The sequence below is a fragment of the Lissotriton helveticus genome, chromosome 1_2 (assembly GCF_964261635.1).
Source record: "Lissotriton helveticus chromosome 1_2, aLisHel1.1, whole genome shotgun sequence".
Classification (NCBI taxonomy): domain Eukaryota; kingdom Metazoa; phylum Chordata; class Amphibia; order Caudata; family Salamandridae; genus Lissotriton; species Lissotriton helveticus.
Genome location: NC_136058.1, coordinates 133,303,691 through 133,330,710, shown reverse-complemented (window position 1 = coordinate 133,330,710; position 27,020 = coordinate 133,303,691). Strand labels below are relative to the sequence as shown.

At 43.4% G+C, this 27,020-nt stretch overlaps 1 protein-coding gene across 5 annotated transcripts in view; it reads right to left on the bottom strand.

The window, feature by feature from the left end:
* FYB2 (FYN binding protein 2) overlaps positions 1-27,020 on the bottom strand; it is a 571,085-nt gene that overhangs the window by 145,610 nt on the left and 398,455 nt on the right. For all 5 annotated transcript variants that reach the window (XR_013603713.1, XR_013603717.1, XR_013603715.1 and 2 more), the window contains 3 exons: positions 26,132-26,207; positions 9,328-9,420; positions 3,683-3,711 (listed from right to left, as the gene is read on the bottom strand). Coding sequence is in view for 2 of the 5 variants with exons in the window: in XM_078670088.1 (XP_078526214.1) it covers positions 3,683-3,711; positions 9,328-9,420; positions 26,132-26,207 (198 nt within the window). In the remaining 3 variants the exon portion in view is untranslated. The remainder of the gene's footprint in view (positions 1-3,682; positions 3,712-9,327; positions 9,421-26,131; positions 26,208-27,020) is intronic.

Below are 27,020 nucleotides of genomic sequence, written 5' to 3'. Positions count from 1 at the left end.
TACCTGGCAGATGAAGTTCACACCAAGGCCCCCAACCCCTTTGTCTGTCTAGCCAGGGTGGCACCAAGGCGTAGAGTGACTGACCAGGAGTGCTTTAGGCAATGAAAAAAGGCTTGCCCTCCACCGACAGGCTGGCACTAACAGTTGACCCCATAGATCTCTCATCATGACACTCCTCGAAATGTGAAGATGAGAAGGACTGGCCAGCAGTCTGAAACCTGAGGAATGACTAGACCCGCTTACTTTGAACCCAGGACCCCAGAAAGTGACTCAAAGGGTCAGTTGGATGATCTCCCATATGAGCTAAAGAGACGCAACAAGTTTCCAGAGGAACTGCTCTGGACTCTACTGCTGGTCTCCTGGAACCTTGGCGGAGGTAGAGTGTACAGTAACAAAAGCGAGAGGGCCCCTGCAGAACCAATTAACCAGCAGGACCAGGGAAAAACAATATAGCAAACAAACATTCCTGCCTGGTAAATGAACAGGGGCAATATATTTAGGCCAACATTTGAATGGTCAGAATATTATAGCCACAAAGAGGAAGATCACAACAAATCTCATAACTCAATACTTCTCAAGAGATTGAGAACATCAAATGTAGTCATATTGTTAGATTATTGTAACACTCATTTTTATACAATATGTACAGACCACAAAAAACAATGTTTATAGTGGTATATATATGTACCATGGGAGACCCCCAAGTTCCAGCAACCCCCGAACAACCGCAATCAGACTCTCACTTGCTCTTGCAAACATACCAAACCATTCCCACGATACAATCATTTAGACATATTACACACATCAATAAAATTAGAAATAAGTTACTTTCTTTAGACCAGGAAAGAAAAGGTTATATGGTAACAAATCCTTATTTTATATATACATCAATATACTTCAAATCTTCAACTACTAATTAGCCCTAGAATATTCCATTTATAAGGGCTCAGGTTGGATAAGTGTCCGGGTTTTTGAGATCCGAGAGTAGGCATAGATGCGTGTTTTGGTGTAGACCTCCCTCCAAGGTCAAAGCCTTCTTCAGGGTTCAAAAAAAGGAAGAATAGAATAAGACCAACGGTGGAGGCGATGAAGAAAGGTCCCCAGGGAATTCTACAGTTGAACAAGTCAACAGACCTGGCACCAACCAGGGATAACTCGAGAGAAGATCGCACCAGACAGATCTGGTACAAAAGGAACAAATAGAATATCACAGGTCTGGACAATGAGCCAGCACATAGGGAACCTCAATAGAATATAGTTTGAATAAAGAAAGTGCTCTCCAAGTACAACGGGGTGGCGAAGGTAAGAGTACACCTCTACTTGTGTCCAGAGTATAGAACCATGGGCACGCTAATCCATCAGCAAACCATCGTGTGTATCAGTATCCTCCGCTTTGAGGATACAGATACTTGGTTCTTAAGTATAGAGCCATGGGCACGCTAATCCATCAGCAAACCATTGTGTGCATCGGTATCCTCAGCTCTGACTAAAATGATGGTTGATCAAAAAGAAGCTTCTTGAAATATAAAAGAGCCAAAACCAAACACAGTACTGGTAAAACGACCAAGAAAAAAGAAAATATAGAATTTGCTTTTGGAGATCGATAGGTAAATAGCTGTAGATTTTCTTTCTAGGGAAAGAGGATAATTATGAAGAATGGTGCACATGTATTAGATTATTATACAGGTCAAATTAGGCCAATATTTATTTTACCTAGATCACATTAGTTACCCCAGGAGCATTTTTCCATTCTCTCACCTTTTCCAAAATTAAATAAAAATAATATATCACCAGAAATTCCACCTTATCACTGCCTATTTTTATTATGCAAAGAAGCAGCAAGAATTTTTGAAGGATTTACTTTGTGAATTACAATATTGGACAGAGAAAAAGAAAATAGCGCTGGTTTCAACAAGTGACTTCAGGTAAAGTGATGACAAACCATTGCTTTGTATTGGCCACGCTGGAGTCACGTTCCTCATTCTAAGCTGGCCCCAGTAGCATCAGTCCTAAACTGTGCATTCAATAATCAAATACCATGTTTATTTTTTTATGTTAGAAAGAAGTATAATTTTTGATGCACATATTTATTTTTTGTATACCCAAGCAAACCAAAGGATGCTCGTTCCCTCTAATATATTGTAATGAATAAGTCGTTGCCAACGCTGGCCTTGATACGTGCATTCACACCACACCACATATTCTCATCCACTGCATATGTCACAAGCACATCTTGCTCCACACTTTTAGCTCCTCAGATACACTGCAAAAGGGCATGCTATTCTGATAGAGAGGACTGAGTTGCGTCGCAGGACCTCTCCTAATAGTCTAATCACAGCTCAGGCAGGTAAGAGGGTGTAACGCCTTTCATTATTAAACCAGAAGTCATACAGCAACCCTCGATGGGTATGTTTTGGGACAGTAATGTATGAAACATTCTGGAAAAAATACCCCAAAACGTGCTATTCATTTTACAGATTTGTTGTGCCAATGCCTAGAAAAAACGCTTTAAAGTTATTTCATCAGGCTGGAATTTTGTCTAGAAAACATACATTAAACTTCTTATTCAAGGGAGAGACAGTAATAAGGTTAGTACTTCTGCTTGCTTGTTTTCAGACATATCCACGAGGCCTGTAGTAGACTGGCTGTATAAACTATTTTTCAGAAAGCAATGCATTTGTAATGCTAAGCTGGTCATTTCTATGAAATTAGAATGTGATGTATAATTTTTTTTATGCACAGTATGGTGGTAATTTGATTACACTCGTTTATACGTCTTATGCAAAATCAAGTCTCAAAGCATTGGAACTGAAAGAAAAAGGGAATACATTAAAAATTGAGATAGATACAGAGAAAAAGAAATACAGAAAGAAAAGAGAAAAAGAAATACAGAAAGAAAGGAGAAAGAGAGAGAAAGAAAGGAGAAAGAGAAAGAAAGGAGAAAGAAGAAAGGAGAAAGAGAAAGAAAGAGGAAAGAAAGACAGAGGAAAGAAAGAAAGAGAAAGAAAGAGAAAGAAAGAGAGAAAGAAAGAAAGAAAGAGAAAGAAAAGAGGGAGAAAGAGTGAATGAAATAAAGAAAATAAACAAAAAACAAGAAACCTTTGAGAATGAAAGGACAAGAGAAAGGATGAAAGGATGAAATGAGAAAAAAAGTAGAGCAGCCATAGAGAGATTAAGGTAGCCATGCACTCAGAGGAAGGCAACGGTTATGTACAGAAGGCGAAGGGGTGATCACACCGAGAAGTAGATAGGGAGGGTGACCAGACGAAGAAGATGGCTAGCCATGGAGAGAGTTGTGGGTATTGTGGTCAGACAGGGCAAGTGGCCTGGCAGAGAAGGGGGGCAGAGAGGTCTGACAGGAAAAGGGGGTGAAGGGTTCCAGGAGAGAGAAAACGGTGAGATAGCAAAAAAGAGAAGAAAGCGGTGGAAAGAGAGAGGGAAGAGGGAATGAGCAGCACAATAGAAGGGATGGGCTTTAAAACAGGGATGGCAGCAAAACGGAAAGGGGGAGCGTGGCGAGACGGGGAATGGCGACAAGACAGAGAAAAGCAGGGCGACAAGACAGAGAATCGAAGGATGGCGAGAGAGAGGGGTAGATGCAGCAAAACAAAGGGGAGGAGTGCCACATGTATTTGTCATAAAAATGAGTACTGCTTTGTTCATAGTAAATAAGTTTACTTACTTAAGTTTGGAACAGAAATTGCCTTAAAGCTGGTGATGGAGGAAAACAAAGAATAAGGTTAAAGACAGAGACATTTTTAAGGCTACTGATAGCAAACACGTCAGATGCACGAGTTACATCAAAAGAGGAAGTGAAGTTTACTCAACAAGGCCTATGTCCAAAAAAAACCCCAATATAAATGGAGGTTTGTTGCACACATGATAGGGGCTATATAAACTGTTGCTCCTCTAAGTTCCAGTATATATCAAAGTATATGGTACCAGCAGGATCTTAATGGCTTTTCATACTGCTGCTCTACCATTTACCTAAGGTAAATTCACCTTCAGACTGCCATCCATACAGCATACATTAAAACATTCAAGCAAAGGTTCGCCACAGAAGGGTGTGTGCTGGCAATGGAGGCTGTGATGCTCAATTCTGTGGACATTCATTTAATGGCAGGTAGATCGGAAAAGCAAGCATTGGATGCCTTGTGGAGCCCATGAATGATTAAACACACTGGTAGAACTGGCCCTTTTTGCAGGTTTATCCCCAACCTTTTGCCTCGTATTTTTCTGACTTGTTTTTGTTGGCTTTTGGACTCTGGGTACTTTTCCACTGCTGAGTGCTAAGGTGCATGTGCTCTCTGTGCACATTGTAATTATGATTGGTTATCCATGATTGGCATATTTGATTTACTGTTAAGTCCCTAGCAAAGTGTGCTGTATGCGCCCAGAGCCTGTAGATCAAATGCTACTAATGGCTCGGCAGCACTGATTGAGCCACCCACATGAGTAGCCCTGTAAATGTGTCTCAGACCTGTCACTGCAGTGTCTGGGCACAGTTTTAAACTACCCTGTCGACCTGGCAAGTGCACCCACCAGCCAGGCCTCATCCTTCCCTTTTACTACATGTAAGGTAGGCCTAAGGTGCCCCATGGGCAGGGTGCACTGTATGAGAAAGGTAGGACATGTGCTTGTGTGTTTTACTTGTCCTGGTAATGAAATACTGTGCATTTCGTTATCACTACTGAAAGGATGTCTGTCCCATAGGTTAACATGGGGCTGCCTTGTTACATCTTACAAGGGCAACTTTCTATTGGGAAAATATGGATAAATGGAGTTTATAGTTCCTGGACTCAGAATTTAATAACACACCTTTTAGTAAAGGTAGTTTTTGAATTGTGTGTTTTTTTAAATGCAGATCATTTCTGTTCTGTGTGCCTATGCCTGTTTGTCTATTCATCGTCTAGTGACAGGAGCTGGGGATGTGCATTCACATTAGAAAGTAACAAGGGGTGTTGTGATGTGTCATGCCTTTACTGGGTGACTCATAACCACGCTGAATAGACCTTTAAACATTTAGAGTGGTGGGAGGAGTTTTCACTAACACCTGATTAGGCTGTGTCTCCTCTGGACAATGCTATCCCTGCCCCTTGTGGCCAAGCTGGACAAGGGAGGACATAACTGTTTTGTACTGAGCTCAGGGACTCTGAAACAAAGATTACAATGAGAAAATGGGGTAAAAGTATTGTATATAAAAACCCAGAACTTTAGATCACTTCCTGATACAAGAGAACCCTGCCAAGAAGAAGAGTTGAAGAGTGTGAGGAATGCTGCATTTTTATGTGTGAGGGATGGATTGACCTGTAGTTGCTGCTTCAATCTGTGAGCAGAGGAAAAGGACTGACTTTTTGCCCTACTGTGGTATCCTGCTTGAGGAGATCTCAAAGAGCTTGATGCAGAGCTCACCTCCTGTTGGGTGCCTCAGGGAAATCAAAGAATTCAAAAGAACCTTTCTGAATAAAAAACGAACCTGCCTGGAAGAGCTGGGAGGGCTATGTGAGGAGAGCTGACCCTTTATTTGTGAAGGGTGGGGTGGCATGAAGTTGCTACCTCTGTTTGGTGGAGGAGAAGGACTGGGTTGTTCTCCACCTTTACAAAATGAAGCGCATGGTGAGGGCTTTGTGCTTTTACTCCTGGGACAGCGCTCTTGGTTCTCATTGCATTCCTTTTACTGGCCATTGTACCATCAACTTGGAACCTGTGGAGCACTCCTGAAAATCTGTGTGGAGCGCTGTCTCTCTACAGCATGTGGAGCATCTTGCAGGGAGAACCTGGTGGGAAGTTAGTGCGATAAGTGTGCTCCCCATGCCCCAAAAGAGGCACCAACCGGATTGATTGCACATGGTCCCCACCTCCTGGATTTGTTGCCTTAAGCCGCATGCTCCTGCGACCGGAGCTGACCCGAAGTGTGACCGGCCTACCAGGCTTCTCGGCGCCAGTGTGGATTTCCTCAGAGGGTGAGCAGTGACATCGGCGCTACCTCCCTGCAGCAACGCATTGCCTAGTAACCAAGCACATAAGCCTGGCCCCATCTCCTTGACTCAAGTATAGGTCGAGGGAGACTGTGCGGGCACCCAACGCAAGGCCGCCAAACTGATTGAAGCAGCCTGTTCCGATGCGCAGGAAGCATTGAGGGTGAGTCTGGCCATGGGGAGCAGTCAGCCCGCGCTCACACCTCTGAGTTCATCAAAAGACTGTGTGGCCAGCAGCTGCACTACACAGGCGAGGGCAGCTGCCAGTGGGTATTCCACATGCGGAGGGACCGAGTGAGGTCCTTCCCTTGTCTTCTGGCAAACTGTGGGGGGAGCACTTGTTTTTCAGTGACAGTTGCTCACTGGTGGCATTGCGGAGTGAGCCTGTGACAAGGTGACCGATTTGGAGTTTGTCACATTGTCTCATTACCATAATATAACTGGAAGGAGCGCTGAGGCTCCTGTACCAATTAAGAGAATCCCTTAAGGTGTATGAGGTTTTTCATGCCTTGACAGTCAGGATAATGGTGTGTCGATGACAGATGCAGATAAAGACCTTTATTTTATTGCACACAGTGTAATGTTCTGACAGTTGCCTAGTTGACAAAGTGTTATTGAGATATATGTATGTTGGATTGTTGTTGTTTTGGTCTTGTTTGGTTTAGATAAAGACACTCTTTTTCTAAATGCTGTGGTGTCCATCTGTGGTATTTTCACTGTGTTACTCAGTGTTTGGGCTAAAAATACTTTACAGATTGCCTTTAGGATAAGCCTGTCTACTTGTGCCAAACTACCAGGGGGGTGAGTGGAGGTTATCTAAAGTGTGTAATCCTCTTACCCTGACTAGAAGCAAGGGTCCATACTTGGACAAGGTATATACCTCTGCCTACTAGAAACACCCATTACAAACTTACACACACAAACAAACTTACACACACAAACAAACTTACACACACAAACAAACTTACACACACAAACAAACTTACACACACACACACACACAAACTTACACACACACACAAACAAACTTACACACACAAACAAACTTACACACACACACAAACTTACAAACTTACAAACTTACACACACACACACAAACTTACACACACAAACAAACTTACACACACACACACACACAAACTTACACACACAAACAAACTTACACACACACACAAACTTACAAACTTACAAACTTACACACACACACACACACACACACACACACACACACACACACACACACACACACACACACACACACACACACACACACACACACACACACACACACACACACACACACACGGAATTCAGGCTTTTATTTTCACATGCCATCAGCCAAGTGGTGTACTGAGCATGGCGAGTGACAGGAGCTGGGGGTGCCCTCCAGATCAAAGTGGGTCAACTTAAGGCATTTTGGGGGTGTGTTCACTGAACCATACCTAACATTTAAGTATGTTTTTACAGTGAATGTCTGTGATTTCTTAGGATGTACCTGCCCTATGAACAACATTGGGACATGTGCAGCAGGGATTTGCTGCAGAGCCAGGCTTCAGGCCTTGCCCTCGATCAATGGAATGTTGGGCCTCCATAAATCATAAGCAAGTCCTTTTTTCATTATGATTTATTTGGGGTGATGGGGGGAGGGGGATTCCTAGGGTTGGGTTAATGAACCCTAAAGCTCTTCCAAGTTTGCAAAAAAGGTTACTTAATTTCCAAACTTAGTGATAATTTTTTGTTTTAACTAAACCCCAGTGTAAGTAGTTGAAACAGATTCTTAGAATCAGGTGAAAGCACGTCACTACAGAATATCGTGCGAGTGTACAGGACAGGAACGCGGAAGGTGGTGAGGAGGAAATGCTTGAGTAACTTTGACTCACCATTCCAGGTCAAATTTCTTAAAGCACTCCATCTTTCCTGGAGATAATTTACTCCCAGTCCCTGGGTACTTGATAGGTATATAGAATTGCACGGAGTGGGCTCTCATAATGTGGCTTCCATGGGGTGGTGGAACAAGGGAAGGGGACTCTGGAGAAAGAGGATGTGGAAAATGGGACCATGTCAGCTAAAGAATAGTTGAAAAATGTATTGCAACTCACTGTAAAAAGCAGGGTCAAGTAAAGGTCAACAACCAGTGCTTGATGCTTTTAAAAGCATATATGACACATTTTAACATTGTGCATGCGAGCAGAATGTGGTGTACCTTTCACTCGTAAGGGTTAGTGTTCTAAGGGAATAAGATTTGGAGATTAGGTGATACAAAATGCCTATCTTCAAATTCATTTCTAAATAGGTTTTGTGCATGAGGTAAGAGGCAAGGGAGTTATTTTGGGCAGTGTATTGCCCCAAATAACAAAATGATGGAGAATCATGCTTAGGTTAAGAGGTAGGGAATGCAGGAAATTCTGCGAACAAAATGGAATTCCTTGAATCTGCACTAGAGTAATAAAAACATTACACACACCATCTGAGAATACCCTAAAAGAAGGCCACAATGAAGAAATGTAAGTGGCACAGCCTGCTTACCCTGTACTCGACATCTTGGAAGGTTGCTGCCCCCTTGCAGGAGAACTCTGAACATCCTTAGTGTGCTCCGCCCTCTAATTTCTCTCTGCAGGATCGAGCTACAATATGGACATCCCTTAACAGGTACTATCCATTGTGTGTCTACAACTGTAGGCACACCATCAATGCATCACTGCCCCAGCGCATGTTCTATAGCATGAAAATATGCAGAGTTACAAAGGGTTTTCATACACCATTAAATACCTTACCCCGATGCTCCTTATTTTAACCTTATATATAAGCATCGAATGTCCACATCTCAGAAATGTACAGTTCATTCTTCTAGGGTAAATTAGATTCAGAATTCTGGTAAATAATGTGCCCCCACCCCTCTTTGGATATAAACATTCCTGGGCAAATGGTGTGCAATAATTTCACCATCAGCGAGAGTAACACCACGTTTACTACTGCCTTAGGACCCTGAAACTGTACCATGAAGAGTTGATCTGAAGGAGCATTTTAATAGCAGCACCATTTGAGTTGACCAAGGGGTTCTATCACCTTAAATACAGAACACACGGGATACTAGGTAAGTGGTACCAATTTAATCATGTAATGTGATCATATACGCTTTAAGCATTTCAAGTATTCTCATTAGTTGCAAGGTAATCCTGCTTAAAGAAAAATGTGCCAAGAAGGGAAAAAGCGTGGTTGTTTCAAAATTGTTTGTTTTAAATGTAGGCATTCAGCATGCTCGCTTGTGTTTGGAAAGATCCACCTAGGAGTTGTACCAGATTGCAGCCAATGTGAACAAATTAGCGATTAGAAAATTAAAACACTTACAGTCCATTTTCCTTTGATTTGGCATTTTTCTGCATCATTTTGTCCTTGTTCTTTTTAAATATCCATCCAAGTCCTTTTAATTTTACTTCCTTTCTAGGAGAGAAATACAACAGTTCTTTATTGTGGCACATACACCTTCCTTTTATGATTCAGATCAAACCTTTACTTATTGCTCATAAGATTTGAAAAATACCCAGGTCTTTCAAATATGTATTAACTATCTTTGTTGAGGCATAAGAGCATACACAGAGAGGGGGCACTGGATCAAGTCCCTTTTGTGGTTGGTTTTATCTGGTCCCTTCTGTGTTAAGGTGAAGAAAGTGTTAATAACATTTTGGGTCAGGTCAGGAGTATCACGTTCACCATTAGCTATGGATGATTAGTTGTGTTTGCCCACCTGACTAAAGAGTGCCTCCCCTTGCAGTCAATGGAAATTATAGTGAAGCATCTTTGCTCTGCATCGGAGGGGAATTTGTGTTACTGTATGCGTTTAAACACTCCTGTTGATGCTGCGCCAATGGTAGCATTTTGCACCCACTTTTGGCTTTCCTTCTAAATTAGATTTGTGCCCATAAAGGTGGTTCCATACGCCTGCTGAAGCTGCACCTAGAGTGATTTTGTACATGAATGTGGCTTTGTTGCGAAGACGGAGGTGCTGGTCTTTGGGGGCAGTCAGGACATTTGGTCTAATGACTGGTGGCCGCCCTCACTTGGGGACTGCCCTCCTCCCCACCAGTTTGCAAAGAACTTATGGGTTCTAATGGACACTGTGCTCTCCTTTGACTGTCAGGTCAGTAGGACTGTTTCCACCTGCTGTGGCATCATCAGGGTTCTCAGAAAGATTGCCCATTTTCTCTCCCTGGATGCCCGGAAACAGGCCACTGTGGCATTAGTCTCCTCAAGAATGGACTATTGCAATGCCCTCTATGTGGGCATAAATAAGAGCTGTATCCATTGTCTTCAAATGGTCAAGAAAGCGGCGGCGAAGATGGTTCTTAACCTCCCTAGACTTGCCTCGGCCTGGTCAGCCCGGAGAAGCCTACATTGGCTTCCCATTGAGTCCAGGATCTCTTTTAAGATTAGTTGTCTTGCCCATGGGGCTCTTCACGGTACTGGCCCATAGGGGATCAGGTCACTTGTTCACCCCTAGTCGATTCCTTCGTTCCTCTAACAAAAATCTCCTTGAGGTCCCTTGGTTTGTAAGAGCGAAATGGGGAGGCAGAGCATTTTCCTCGGTCGTACCCAGGCTATGGAACTCTCTCCCCCCGAACACTTAGGGCAACCTTCGCTTGCTCTGTTCCGCAAGGCATTAAAAACCTGGCTCTTCTCTGAAGTGTACCTGTAAAAGCTTACAACAGTGGATTACATATTAGATGACCTGCATTGGCTCCTTGATGCACTTGGGCTAAGTTGCGCGTTAAAAGACTCCCTTCATTCATTCATTCAAATATGATATCAAAACACTCCTAACATTGTACAAAGTGTGATTTTGCACCCAAAAGTGATTTTACAATGTTATACCTTACTTTGTTCATGGCTCTTATAAGCTTCTACACTCATGTTAAAGTTTCTCCAAGGGTGATTTTGCATCTCAACGTGCATCTCAATGTGCCATCAACTAAATGTGATGTCATACTGATGCACCCTATGTACACCAGACTCCCATCATCACCCACACACTCCTCAGGGAATGCAATCAGATAGCAAAGTGTCAGAATAAAGCAAACCCTCTGGACCACCATCTGGAACAAAGCAACTTGAGCCCCACTGTCCTCCCGCTAGCTGTCACTGTGCCTCAAAACAACCATCATCTGTCAACCAATCTCCTGGGCTGATGCAGTTACTTCAGCACAGCACACAAACAGACTGTCCACAGAACGTATCGACCGATAAGCAAGGTTCTGATGAGGTGTGATTACTCACCCCATAGTTGATTACAACCACTTCTCACTGAGAAGCACACACATCTCATATCTGTTGCACAAAACGAACTGCTTGAAATCACACTCAAGCCGGATGACCTGCATGATTTGATATAAAGCCAACTAACGCATTCTTCCCAGGAGAGGTGATGTGTGATTGGGGGTGGAGGTACAGACGCCTATTGCTTGTTGGCTGAGGTGCCTCGACGGGAGCCAACCCTGGTATGTCCATCACCTTTGAAAACACCCCACTGGAAGGTTGAGGTCAGCTGCTGATCTTGAAAAGACTACTGCTGATAGGGTGGCCCTAACCCGAGGCTACAACCTTAGCACCATATCTGCTCTGATGTCTGCAAAGGGCAGATCTGGCACATAGATTTGGTAACGCCCTTGAACTTTTTGATATTTTTCAAGCATCTGATCGACCTGTGGACTTACGAGAAGCTCACCATCAAAATACACATTATGAAGGTGCTGGTGCACCTCTGGCCGAACCTGAGATCCAAACCAGGGAAGCCTACAAAGGAGGATGCAAGTGTTAATTCCCCGAGTGGCAGCGTCTGCTGCATTTAGGTTGTCTCTGATGTTCACATTAAGGCTGATTTTGACTTAGGAAAATTACCTCTTGACCTTCCTTCCTGTGGGCCTCTGGGTGGTGCTTGATGTGCTCTTTCATCTCTTCCCAATGATGGTGGCCCATTGAATAGGCAATACATTACTGGAAGGTGACTCAATGCACTATACGTTTATCTTCATAGATGTTCCGACTCATTATCAGGGTGGGAGGACATCGAGCATTAAGACCTAAAATTCAGTTATTAATTATTGTCCAACTATGTGCCCAACATAGTTACTTATTAGTGGTTTCATTCAGGCTTCTTGGAAGTCCTGAGACACACTTCCTGCTAAACTGTTTGTTTCTTTACAGTAACGTCACAGTGCTAATTTTGCTTGATTTGTCAACAGCTTTTGACATCCTCTATGCTTATCTCTTGTTTCGCCTGTGAGGCTATTGGAGTGTTGAGTTTGGAAAGTAAATTATTTAATTTATAAAAGGAGTGGACTCCTGCAAAAGCTACACAACCGGTGGATCATGAATTCCTGGCCTAATCGTTCCCGTGCTGAGAGAGCGCCTCTGCCTGCCTGTCCCCCCCCGCCGCCACGACTTCCCACCTACGCGGCTGCAGTGTGGGGGGACTGCATTGCCCAGAGTTGCCTGCGGGACTGACCCGCCCACCAGCTGCACTTCCGCGCCCGGAGGCGCTTAAAGACCCTGCGCCTGTCCCGCGTTGCGGGACGCGCGCGGGCGTTCACCGGGCTGAGCCCGGGCAGAGGGCGTGTTGTCTACGGCCGTCCAAGGCCGAACAAGGCCGGGCTGGGCCTCCTCTCTTGGATCTACAATTTTGACCTATCCATACTATTATAGTAAGGAGGATAACGTGAGAAGAGGACTCGTGCGTTGGCAATTAGATCTTTAATTTATTTGTCGTGTATTTGGCGGTGTCCTACTTACGCAGAGCAACCAGAAAATGGTTGTTAAATTGGCCAAAGGGAATAAATCCCACGAGGGGAAGGGCACGAAAGGGACTTTGGATGATTATCTCATTAAGGTTGTTACTAATCTGGACCATGAGATCTCCATTGCAGAGCGTCGTTTATCCATGGAGCTTGAACTATGTAATCAGCTATGTAATAAGCGCTCTTCATTAGCCCCACCACTATCACCTATCGCTCTTATTGCAAATAGCCCTTTTAGTATAGGGAACACTTCTATGGCAGATAATAGTATTCCTTTACTGCTCCAGGATATATCGCAATTTACATCCCAAGTATCTACTGTTCAAACTTTGTCTGACCGTCAGAAAGAAACTCCCCTACCTGAATTAACTGGTCAGGATAATAACATAAGGGAACACACACAAAGTGGGAATCTGGGTCTTCAACATCAACATCCATGCACTGTTCAGAATATGGAACACCTTATTAGATCACTACTCCTCCCTTTCCTTGGAAGGGTAAAGAGGTTGGACGCTCAAGTTAATATTCTAGAGGATGAAACAAAGCTACACACAGAACTATTGAAAGGTTTGGCAGACTGCAATCCGGTCAGAGTTGACCAACCTGATAGGGAACTAAAAAAGATAGGAAGCCATATTGATTTGCCCCCTGAGGCGGCCCCGTTTGTCATAGTTTTTACCGGGGTGCCTGAACTTTAAGAGGGAAAAAGGGAAGGATATACTGAGCTAAAAAATAAAGTCATGTATTGGCTCAGGCATAATAGACCACTCCCGGGTAATATAGACGGAACAGTAATACATGTTCGCAGACTTGCGTGGGTGGGCCCAAGACCTAAAGAGCTCACTGGTGATATAATTATAATCAATTTCAGAGATCGCCGGGCGGTAACACACATCTTAGATTGGTACCAGGAGTATGGAGGCAATGGTATAGCAACTCGGTCACTTACTTATTTTTATCCTGAGCCGTTGTTGTATCAGCAAGATTTTGTAACTCCTCCCCCAAAAACCAAATATTTTTCATATAGTCGCCGCACAATGTGTAACAACCAGCAAAGAGTAACTCATCCGGTCTATGAGACATACCCCTCACATAATCTCCGCCCTATGTATATTAATCACCCACGACCAATTCATTCAGTCTATGGGAATTCTGATAGGACTCCGACTCACCAGGATTATTATCCATCTCTTCCTAGAGTACAAGGTAATATATACCTAAACTCTATAAAGGAAGAAGGCCTCAAGAGTTTTTGAACAATCAATTTAGAATACCAATATTTAATCGATTTGACGTTCCTTACTTTCAGGAAAGTCTAGAAGGAGTAGATTGACTTTCTAATCAGAATGGCCTTCAAGCAACCCTTGAGACTTTGGAACAGCGTGAACTACGAAGTAGCGCTGCAAACGGGGAACAATTATATCTGTCCTCAGATTTAAGGGACAGAGTAGAGTTTTCTCCATTATATAATTTGGGTGAAACGGAGAAACAGTTAGATCAATTGGTGGAAGATGCCGCACTACTGAAGAATAAAAGCCTAGCTTTAGCCCCACCTATGCAAATGTGCCAACCAATATCAACATTACCATCAGAAGTCAAGTTGAATAATGCCCGTGATTTAAAAATACTTAGTTGGAACATAGCGGGTCTTGAACCTAGATTGGCAGACAAAGACTGGGTCGAACTAATCTCAGGTTATGATATAATAATGTTCCAAGAAACTTGGGCACCTCATGATTTGAATGTTAATGGGTTCCACTGCTACAATATAGCGGCTCGTAAATCGCATTTCGGCCGTGCAGTTGGAGGACTGTTTGTTGGCTTTAGCATTATGGCTGGGGGCAAACATAGGATTATTAACATGGAGAACGCCAATATACAAGCCATTGACTATACACGGCAGGCTCCTTTTGTCTTGATAAATTTTTAGAACAATGATTTTATTTCGATCCCAAACAGGAATTTTCTAGCGCTCACCAAATTTATTTCTAAATTAGAGGATAGCTGGGGTAAAAGTGAAGGACTTGAAATTATTCTAGGTGGAGATTTCAATGCCCAGCTCTCAAATAATACTTGGCAAGAAAAAACAAAGGAAGGGGGATCTAGCGAATCAAAGGTGCCAAGAATTTAAAAGTTTGTTAGACGAGCATATCCTGACTAATATTATGGATTCTGTCCAGAAGATCTCGTCACAGCAAGTACCCACGCACAGAGGTCTAGTTAGTACTTCTATCGTTGATTTTATTTTTGTTTCTCCTGGTATGGCAGACCGTATAATAGCAACGGACGTTGTAGCATTAGAGTTTGGGGACCATAATCCCGTAACGGTAACTATGAGGTTAGATCCCCGACCTGTTTTCTGTGTGACTCAAGGAGCAAGAGACATAAGCGTAACCACAGATAAATTAAGGTTGAAATGGATAGGTATAGATATAGCTGGAATTACAAAGTCTTTGTTAAAGGAAGAACAGATATTAATAGACTGTTGTTTAGATTCTACAATTGATGGTCAGGTTATTATCTCCTGTTTTAGCAGAATATGCTCCACAGTTAGAACCTTGTTATCCGTACCAGCAGCTCAGGGCCCAAAAGAACCTAGGTGGTTTGATAATAGCTGCTCTGTGGCTAACAGGAATTTACGCAAGGCTCTTTCAGAGATTCCCAGAATTAGGGCGAATGTGAGTGCAGCGAGGAAAATATATAAACTAGCTGTAGAGAAACGGAGAGCCACACTCTTGGGTGAACGTTGGGAGTCCCTGTCTGAAACTGCGGAAGGGAAGCTAAGTAAATTATTCTGGCCCACAGTTAAAGAACGTTGAAATATGGGCCAACAACTCACCCCGATTAGCTGCACCATTGCCAGTAACATTTGGGAATCCCATTTCTCAAAAATGTATGCCTCACCATTGAATAGCGAGGACATAAACGCATTTGAGGCATCTAATAACTTAAACTTTAACATGGGAGAAGTGGAAGAAGCAATTGCCCAGAGTCTTGGAAATAAAGGCCCTGGCCCAGATGGGCTACCTATAGACCTTATCAAATGGCAACCGGGTTTATGGGCTCCAATACTGGTGAATGTTTTTAACAGTCTTCCTAAAGCCAAAATGCCAGAAACTTGGGGTATTAGTATAAAAGTCCCCATACATAAGAAAGGAGACAGGTCTGATCCCATGAATTACAGGCCTATCTCATTGTTAGATAACTCTTTAAAAATTTTAGGCCGTGTTATCTATAATAGGCTTACTACATGGATAGAAGACAGTGGGATCCTGTCACCATGCCAATTAGGATTCAGAAACAGGGTTGGTACAGTCGAACAATGCCTCAACTTGAAACTAATTATTGATAAATATAACATCGCACGGTCGGTTCCTATTTATTTAGCATTTATGGACCGGTCTTCAGCTTTTGATTTTGTTAACAGGTCCAAACTTTGGTCCATTTTATTGGAGTATGGTCTGGACATTGCCCTGGTTCACTTTTTAGGCTTTTTACACACAGACTCAAAATCCAGAGTGAGAATAGGTATGGGTGGAGAATTATGAGGACTAATTAAAATAGGTAGAGGAGTTAGGCAGGGGTGTGTTTTAGCACCCTTGCTTTTCATAATCTATATTAATGGCCTGAGTAAGTACCTTGAAAAATCTACCCCTGATGTCCCGTTAGTAAATGGCAAACTGATACCTGCTCTTCTGTATGCAGACGATGCAGTACTATTGGGACGAACACCTAACTCACTCCTTACTTTGGTCTTAAATTTTATAGATTTTATGGACAAATTAGACCAGAGGGTAAATTTAAAAAAATCTTTTATAATGTCTTGTGGGCCAGGCAAGCAACAGATGAACTCCATACAGGTTGGAGAAGGAAAACTTACTGCAACATATAATTTCCCATATTTGCGAGTGACCTTTGCTGCGAATGGCTCGTGGACTGGGAATTTGGCCCAGGCCACGAGCAAATTCTCAAAGGCCACTAACTCAATTTTAAGTATCCCGAGACCAAAGAGATATGCTGCCATTAAAGCGATTGTTAACATTTTTAAACTACAGTGTGTCCCGGTAGCGACCTACGGGGCAGAAGTATGGGGCATTGGGAAAAGTACCACTATCCAGCAAATAGAGAATAGGTTCTGCAGGAAATTGTTAAGTGTCCCAATTTATACATCTAATTTTATTACACACAGTGAACTAAACCTACAATTTGTCTCAGATTTTGTTAATACTCGCCCAGCGTTATTTTGGCACTCAGTTTGGACGAACCAGTCAGCAAAACTTACACAAGAGATAATAACTGACACTTTAAATTGCGAAAGAGGGAGGAAGATTCCGTGGCTTTCATATGTGCATACTAGCCTGCAGGAAGTAGGTATGGGAATTATTTTTTCTAATCCCAATGAGGCTAGTACTGTTAAGAAATCCGAATTGAAAGAAGCACTAAAAGCACTTTATTTACTGAAAAGATCGACGATCGAATCAGGGAAAACCACAGTTGCTTGGTACCTGAATATTGAGGCACCTAGATGTTCTTTTGCATTGTACTTAACATTATCATTGACTAGTTGGGAAAGAAGTTTATGGTTCCGCTTAAGGGCTGGCACCGTGAGGTATTTGTTAAACATCCCTTTGGGTTACCAGCAAAGTACAGTTAAAATGAGTTGCCCCTGTGATGGGCAAAGCACACAAAACGATCTGCACTTTCTTTTTTGTTGTACATTTTATGTGAAATATACAAAATGGCTGCTAATTCCGTTTTTTTTAAAAACCTAGACCTATTTCGCTGGAACAATCCTATCAGGCACTGCTAAATCTAGATTTGTCGTACCGGTACCTTTTTAAAAATTGCTGTTGGTGCACGCAAAATGATGAAAAACGCTTAGAATGTAAATTTAACCTTTTTTTTTATATATTTCTGAATTTGAATGGAAAATAGTATTTTATGGAATATGTACTATGATATGTACTTTTATGAATTGGAAAAATTCGAATAAAGATTCTTTGAACTTGAACTATTTAATTCATTCATAAACAGATCCTCAAACGAATACTTGTCCAATATAACTTTAGAACTTCCACACCTAACAGTTGCTGTGTCTCATCATTGTAATAACAAGTCCATATCCCACGTTATTTTTTGCCCCTATATTCAATTAATGTGTTTAATGCCCTCTACCAATTCATAGCAGTAGGGAGCACTTAGTTTGAACTTGCAAAAAAGGCAACATGTTGGATATCAAATGTCCTTCAAATTTGAATGCAAATGAAAAAGTCAAATGTGTGCTATCTCTGAGGATTGTAGTGTAACCGCTCCAAATAGCCATTCTTTGCTCTTACATATATTATTGCAGATCACTTTTACTTAGGTGTTTGAAAAATAATTTTACTAAATTAAGTTACAGAATAGGTTAGCCATTGTTGCTCTAATCAAATTTAGGGATTTTACTATTGTCCAGAAAAGCTTTCAGAATGTAGCCATGCATATGTGAAACAAAGATTAAATGCACATAATACACACTAACCTTCAACCTAAGGACCAACCTCTTTTAGAAAAATCAATCCACATGGCAAGGGCTGTAGGTCGAATCTTGTCCATAAAGGGAGTCAAACATTTAAATTTAGCACAAACAAACTAACATTCTCAACATAAACATGAATTGCTCCGCAACTTTTCCTAGTTGTTTCCAAGAAGAAAATAAAACTACCTTCCTGGACCACAACATTCACCTTGATCAACTCTAAAGCTAGAATTGCGTTTTCAAACTCTTCATCATTATTGCCCTCCGCAGCCATCATCATCAGACACTTCGCGTTAAGCTGCAGAAAGCTTCTTGAACCCCTTTCTGCCCTCAGTCACCAGACTGTGTCGTAATTAAACCAATTTTCGTTTTGGCACATACATCTCTCCCTTTACTGCCTCCAAACAGCATTAAAAAGAATCCAAATTGACTCAAGAAATTAACGCCCAGATGCATCAAGCTAAAATCCGCTCGCAAAGGGGCAGATTCTCAGAATCTGCCCCTTTGCGACCGGTATTTTTGCATTTGGGATGCATCATCCCAAATGCAAAAATCGCAATTTAAGGAATCGCAAAATTGCGATTACTTAAATTGCTATTGCATTTAAGGAATCTCAAATTGAGATTCCTTAAGTGCAATGCATTAAAGTTAAAGAATTAGCGATTTCGCTAATAGAGGGCGCAAATTACCATGAAGTTGAACTTAAGGACATTTCAGTGTCTTTAAGCAATGACACATTAACTGCTCATGTTGCTGATTATGACTCATAAGTTAGTTTAGTCTGCCTAGCGAGTTCACAACACTGTGTATAGAGGTGCACAAGTTATTTTAAATTGTGGGTGCTGCGCACATTATAACTAAGTCATAACTGTAACTTTAGAATTTCCAATAGTTGAATATTTTAAGTTGGTTTTTGATACAAATACACTTATCCTTAACCTTTGTTTTTATCATTTAATTTATCTGTTTTTCTTCTTTGGAAAAATTGCTTTCTAATCATACGTTGTTTATTTTAGTATTAATTCTTTTAACTACATACTTTTTAAAATTTTAAACAGTACAGCAGACGTTTCTCCATAATTTCTTGTGGATTGGCGTGCAGTGTTGTGGCATGACGTAGAGCGGTGTGGAGTGGAGTGGCATGGCATAGAGTCGCATGGAGTGGTGTAGAGTGGAGTACAGTGGGGAGGAGTAGAGTGGCATACAGTAGAGTGTTAAAGAGTAGAATACCGTGGTGTAGAGGGGAGTATCGTAGTATAGTGCACTGGGGTAAAGTGCAAAGGGGTAGAGTGGCACAAACTACAGTAGAGTGCTGTAGAGTGCAGTGGCATAGAGTACAGAGTAGTGTGGTAGAGTACAGTTGCTTAGAATGTAGCGGCCTACAATAGACTGGTGCGAAGTACAGTAGAGAGGCATATTGCCAACAGTGCACATTAGAGTGCAGTGATGGAGAGTTAAGCGGAGTTTAGTTGGGCAGAGTACAGTAGCACACAGTGCAGTAGAGTGCAGTAAAAGCAGTGCAGTGGTGCACAGTAGAGTTCTGCAGAGTAAAGCAGTGTCAAGTGCAGTAGCATACAGTAGAATGGTGCAGAGTAGCGTGGCATAGAGAGGAGTAGAATTAAGCAGAGAGGAATACAGCGGAGCACAGCAAAGCAGAGTAGAGTGGAGCAGAGTAGATTGGCATAAAGTGAATTGGGGTAAATTGAAGTGGGATGGTGTAGAATAGGGTAGAGGGGCATAGAGTGGAGGGGTAGAGTAGAGTTGAGTAGATTGGGTATGAGTAGAGTGGGTAAGAGTAGAGTGGGGTAGAATAAAGAGGTAGAGTGAAGTGGGGTAGAGTGAAGTGGGGTAGTGTGTAGTGGGGTAAAACTGAATGGCATAGAGTAGAGTGGCAAAGAGTGGAGTGGGATGCAGTGGCAAAGAATGCAGTGGAGTATATTGCAGTGTTTCAGAGCAGAGTAAAATTAAGTGACCGTGTATAGTGGCGTACAGTATAGTGGCACTGAGTGAAGTGGGGTAGAGTAGGGTGTAATGGCATAGAGAGAAGTGTGGTAGAGTCGAGTGGCGGGTAGAGTCATTGGGCAGATTGAAGTGTGGCAAAGTAGAGTGGCATAGAATTGACTGGCATAGGGCACAGTGCAGAATAGATAAGTGAAGTAGAGAGAAGCGGGAAAGTGGCTTAGAGTGAGGTGGGTAGAGTGGAGTAGAGCAGCATAGAGAAGAGTGGCAGAGTAGAGTGGCATAGAGGGAGAGAGAGTAGCCTAGAGCAAAGTGGCATAGAGCAGAGTGGCATATAGTAGAGTGAAGTGGGGTAAAGTGAAGTAGGGTAAAGTGAAGTAGGGTAGAGTGAAGTGAGGTGAAATGAAGTTGGGTAGAGTAAATTACCGTGGCTTACAGTGCAGTTGTGTAGATTAGAGTAGTGAGAGTAAAGTACAGTGGTATAGAGTAGAGGTGAAGCATAGAGGTGTGAAGTGGGGTACAGTGGCATACAGTAGAATGGTGTAGAGTAATGTGCTGCAGAGTCAAGTGCAGTGGCATAAGAGTGAAGAGGATTAGAGTACAGTGGCAGAGTGCAGTGTCGCAGAGTAGAGTGGTACATATTAGAGTTGTGTGGTACAAATAAGAATAGAGTGGCAGAAAGTGCAGTGATGTAGAGTGAAGTGATGTCGAGTGAAGTGAGGTCGAGTGAAGTGAGGTCGAGTGAAGTGAGGTCGAGTGAAGTGAGGTCGAGTGAAGTGAGGTCGAGTGAAGTGAGGTCGAGTGAAGTGAGGTCGAGTGAAGTGAGGTCGAGTGAAGTGAGGTCGAGTGAAGTGAGGTCGAGTGAAGTGAGGTCGAGTGAAGTGAGGTCGAGTGAAGTGAGGTCGAGTGAAGTGAGGTCGAGTGAAGTGAGGTCGAGTGAAGTGAGGTCGAGTGAAGTGAGGTCGAGTGAAGTGAGGTCGAGTGAAGTGAGGTCGAGTGAAGTGAGGTCGAGTGAAGTGAGGTCGAGTGAAGTGAGGTCGAGTGAAGTGAGGTCGAGTGAAGTGAGGTCGAGTGAAGTGAGGTCGAGTGAAGTGAGGTCGAGTGAAGTGAGGTCGAGTGAAGTGAGGTCGAGTGAAGTGAGGTCGAGTGAAGTGAGGTCGAGTGAAGTGAGGTCGAGTGAAGTGAGGTCGAGTGAAGTGAGGTCGAGTGAAGTGAGGTCGAGTGAAGTGAGGTCGAGTGAAGTGAGGTCGAGTGAAGTGAGGTCGAGTGAAGTGAGGTCGAGTGAAGTGAGGTCGAGTGAAGTGAGGTCGAGTGAAGTGAGGTCGAGTGAAGTGAGGTCGAGTGAAGTGAGGTCGAGTGAAGTGAGGTCGAGTGAAGTGAGGTCGAGTGAAGTGAGGTCGAGTGAAGTGAGGTCGAGTGAAGTGAGGTCGAGTGAAGTGAGGTCGAGTGAAGTGGGGTCGAGTGAAGTGGGGTCGAGTGAAGTGGGGTCGAGTGAAGTGGGGTCGAGTGAAGTGGGGTCGAGTGAAGTGGGGTCGAGTGAAGTGGGGTCGAGTGAAGTGGGGTCGAGTGAAGTGGGGTCGAGTGAAGTGGGGTCGAGTGAAGTGGGGTCGAGTGAAGTGGGGTCGAGTGAAGTGGGGTCGAGTGAAGTTGGGTCGAGTGAAGTTGGGTCGAGTGAAGTTGGGTCGAGTGAAGTTGGGTCGAGTGAAGTTGGGTCGAGTGAAGTTGGGTCGAGTGAAGTTGGGTCGAGTGAAGTTGGGTCGAGTGAAGTTGGGTCGAGTGAAGTTGGGTCGAGTGAAGTTGGGTCGAGTGAAGTTGGGTCGAGTGAAGTTGGGTCGAGTGAAGTTGGGTCGAGTGAAGTTGGGTCGAGTGAAGTTGGGTCGAGTGAAGTTGGGTCGAGTGAAGTTGGGTCGAGTGAAGTTGGGTCGAGTGAAGTTGGGTCGAGTGAAGTTGGGTCGAGTGAAGTTGGGTCGAGTGAAGTGGGCTAGGGAGGTGGAAGGAAGAGTGGTGTACAGTAGAGTAGCACTGTGTCGAGTGGGTTAGAGTAACACTGTGTCGAGTGGTGTGGCATACAGTAGAGTGGTGTAGAGCAGAGCGGTGCTGATTAGAATGTAGTGGCCTAGACAGAGTGGAGTAGCATAGAGGGGAGAGCAGTGGTGTACAGTGGTAGTGTGTGAAGCGGAGTGGCAGAGTAGAGAGCTGTAGACTAGAGTAAAGTGGCATACAGTGCAGTGACCTAGAGTGCAGTGGTATAGAGTAAAATGCACAGAGTGAGTGGCGCAGAGTAGAGTACAATGGCGTACAGCAGAGTGGTGTAGAGTAGAGTGCAGTGTTAAAAAATGGTGCAGAGTAGAGTGCAATGAAGTGGCATAGAGTGCGGTGCAGTGGCATTGAACAGTGTAGAGTGCAGTGGAGTACAGTGGTGCAGAGTGCAGTGGCATAGAGTGTAATATAGTGGCTTGGAATGGCATAGAGTGGAGTAGACTGACTTAAGTGGTGCAGAGTGGAGTAGACGGACTTGAGTGGTGCACAGTAGAGTGGCATAGAGCATTCAATGGTACAGTGCAGTGGCATAAAGTGCAGTTCAGTAGAGTGGTACAGAGTAGAGTGGCATAGAGTACAATGGTGTAGAGTGAGTGGTGAAGAGTAGAGTGATGTGGAGATGCCTAGAGTAGAATGGCATCATGTGCAATGGCGTAGAATGGTACCCAATAGAGTAAAGCAGCATAGAGTGCAGTAGTGCAGCACAGGGAAGAGAGGTGCAGAGAAGAGAGGTGCAGAGAAGAGAGGTGCAGAGAAGAGAGGTGCAGAGAAGAGAGGCGCAGAGAAGAGAGGCGCAGAGAAGAGAGGCGCAGAGAAGAGAGGCGCAGAGAAGAGAGGCGCAGAGAAGAGAGGCGCAGAGAAGAGAGGCGCAGAGAAGAGAGGCGCAGAGAAGAGAGGCGCAGAGAAGAGAGGCGCAGAGAAGAGAGGCGCAGAGAAGAGAGGCGCAGAGAAGAGAGGCGCAGAGACGAGAGGCGCAGAGACGAGAGGCGCAGAGACGAGAGGCACAGAGACGAGAGGCACAGAGACGAGAGGCACAGAGACGAGAGGCACAGAGACGAGAGGCACAGAGACGAGAGGCACAGAGACGAGAGGCACAGAGACGAGAGGCACAGAGACGAGAGGCACAGAGACGAGAGGCACAGAGACGAGAGGCACAGAGACGAGAGGCACAGAGACGAGAGGCACAGAGACGAGAGGCACAGAGACGAGAGGCACAGAGACGAGAGGCACAGAGACGAGAGGCACAGAGACGAGAGGCACAGAGACGAGAGGCACAGAGACGAGAGGCACAGAGACGAGAGGCACAGAGACGAGAGGCACAGAGACGAGAGGCACAGAGACGAGAGGCACAGAGACGAGAGGCACAGAGACGAGAGGCACAGAGACGAGAGGCACAGAGACGAGTGGCACAGAGACGAGTGGCACAGAGACGAGTGGCACAGAGACGAGTGGCACAGAGACGAGTGGCACAGAGACGAGTGGCACAGAGACGAGTGGCACAGAGACGAGTGGCACAGAGAAGAGTGGCATTAGCGTGTCCCAGCTTAGAGTGCAGTGGTACAGAGTAAAGTGAAGTGGTGTATAGACCAGTGGCATACAGTGCAGTGGTGTAATAAAGAAATGTTAATAGTACTGCAGTACTTTCAAGGAAGTACCACAGTACATTGTAGACCTTTTTTTGTTTTAAGATATGTATATGTGAAAATATTGCTACTTACCTGTACCCAGTTTGGGAAAGTCCCACATGTCTTCCTAGACATGACAAACCTTAGTGATGTCTATTTTAGTTTAAGAAAATATACCTGACTTGTGTAAGGGCTGTCACCAATCAATAATATTGTGTTATGTCATTGCTATGTACTATGGTATAACATTACAATACAGGGTGTACTGCAGCCCAATATATCACTAGGTTTTTGTGCCTTATAACAACAAAGTTACTTATTTTCATGAAATATCAAAATGTTTTTTTTCCACAATGTCAATGGTATTTGTAGAGCGCAAACAATCATCCCCAATGGGATATCACGGCGCTGTCCTGACAATAGTGAGTAGTTAACAGATAACAGAGTGAGGATTATGTTTAGTCAGATTTTGGGAAAAGAAATGTTTTTAATTGCTTCCTGAAGGACAAGTAACAGTCTGTTAGTCTGAGTTCTTGCGGCAACTTGTTCCAGTTGTTTGGCGCCAGGAGGGAGAACGTCCATCCACCCATCCTGGCTGTTTTCACACAAGTGTTGCTTGCTCTAGCAGCCGTACAGGAACGCAGGTTCCTTGTGGGAGCATAGAATCTGATTTTATTTTTTAGGATGCGAGGGCTCATGTTGTGCAATGCTTTATGCGTTATGCACATTAGCTTGAAGATAGCTCTCTGTCTCATTGGTAGCCAGTGAAGCTCATGCAGGCAGCTTTTGGCTGGGTCGTACTTTCTTTTATTGCAAATTGCCTTTGCTGCAGCGTTCTGTACGACTTGTAGTTTCGCGAACAGATAGTCCGCCATTCCCACAAACAGGGAATTTCCGTAATCCAGCCTGCTCATTAAGAAAGACTAGACCAGTATCTTCCTGCACTCAGTGGGGATCCATGGAAAAACTCGCCGGAGCATCTTGAGTAGTACAAAGCCTTTGCCACAGATTGTAGATACGTGGGTTTTCATGCTCAGGGTATTATTTAGAATCACACCTAAATTTTTGGCCGTTGATGCTGGTATAGGAGCGGTGCCCAGAGTGGTGGGCCACCAGCTGTTGTCCCATAGGTGTGTATGTCTACCAAACAGCAGAATCTCAGACTTGTCTGCGTTTAATTTGAGACAATGGTTGTGCATCCAATTGGCTAATTCGGTCAGGAAGTTCAATAGCCTATCCTTAGGGTCGTCTTCTTCATCTAATGAGATCATTAGTTGGGTGTCGTCTGCGTAAGAGCAGATCCCAACACCCCACTTTCTCCCTATATCGGCTAGTGATGAGACAAACACGTTAAATAGGGTTGGGCTCAATGAGGCCCCTTGTCGGACCCCATACTTGATGTTCCGGGGAGGGGAGACAAAATCACCCATCCGTACGGACTGTGATCAGTCTTGCATGAACGACTGCAGCCACCCTAATGCCTTTTCCCGGATACCCTTGGCTGCTACGATTTCCAGGAGTTGGTGGTGTGGGACGGTATCAAATGCCGCCGAGAGGTCTAGTAAAATCAAGGCGACTGTCTTTCCCTGATCTACCTTGGTTCTGCATAATCTCTATTCCTGCCAAATTTCATGAAAACCCATTCAACAATTTTGCAGCTACATCTGTGTAAAGAGTCTATGGAAAATTAATTGATGGAAAGACATATTTTGGGACCCTCCTTCCTTCTTTGCACCCACTTAACTAATCGCCACGTAACTCGGAACCATCAGCCAAGATAGGAACAGCAATAGGTGTGCAAGGTTTCATCGTGACAATTTGTCAAACGGTGGCAAAGTTACTAACAAGCAAAAATCCTAGTGGGAATTCTAACTTTAACTACAGAGTGGCTATCCCCTTACTGTATTTATATAGATATATATAGATAATGATAAATATACACACACGTGTGCGACAGTGTAATGCATTAATATTTTGAATACATATAGTCACTGTATTAAGTCAACATAAGCCACTAGGCATGTTTATCAGTTCCAGCAAAGGCAAAAATATTCACAAGGGCAATGAATCCACCATGCAACTACTTGTACTTTTGACATGTAATAGACAAACATATGGCACGTGTATAAACATTTGCATAGATGACAACTAAAATTATTATTAATATACATATTATAATAACAATGTTAGATCTGAAATCAGAAAACAACATCGATATTCACCCTGATTTGACCGAACAATTGTCCTCCTTGTTCGCATTATGGATGTCATCATATACTTCACTTGAATTTTCTGAAACTAAAAAAAGCCAATTTAAAAGTTGTCAAATCAAACATTTATCAGGCAAATATTAACACAACAACAATCATGGACTCCTTCACTAGAAACTACTAGACAGATCAGAAGTTGCTGCTTTTAACTCCCCCAAACTCTTGTGCCACAATGGGAGCACGTTATTCTTCCTTTCAAACAGGGAAACACAATAGCAACCTGAAGTATAGTAAGGATACAGGACAAAACAACCTTACAGAACACTGAAACAGGTTTTTAAATCCACACGAAAAACACCCTAGAAGTTTCATTCCTCTGCCACATTGTGATTTTCTTAACTGAAAGGTTTAAAAAAAAAAAAAACGAAATCTGGCAAGTTTTATTTCAGGATGTCTGAGGATGTCCTACTCACCAGCAAGTTAGAGCTGGTGTGCAACACCATTACTGCAATAGCTCTGCTGCTGCCACTTCCCGGCCTTTACTGTTTGTACTTCATAGTCAAAGCTTGCCAATCTAGTAACTTACTTTTAGATATGAGCTCTAAATACGATCTTAATAACTACTTATGTACAATAGTCTCACAGGAATGAACTTGAAAATTAATACTGCCGAATTTGGTACTCTGTGTTTGCCAACTTAGATCATATTCTCAGTAGACTCATCTGTTGAGATATTTGTTATTTAAACTACAAATAATGTAGAGTGCAACTTGAAACCTCAGAGACAAGAGTTCTAAGAAATACCTTTAAATGACACTTGCAAAAAAAGCAATGGGCATACTATGTTGATAACGAGGAAACGGAATACACCAGGAAATAACTGGAAGACGAGAGGTACATT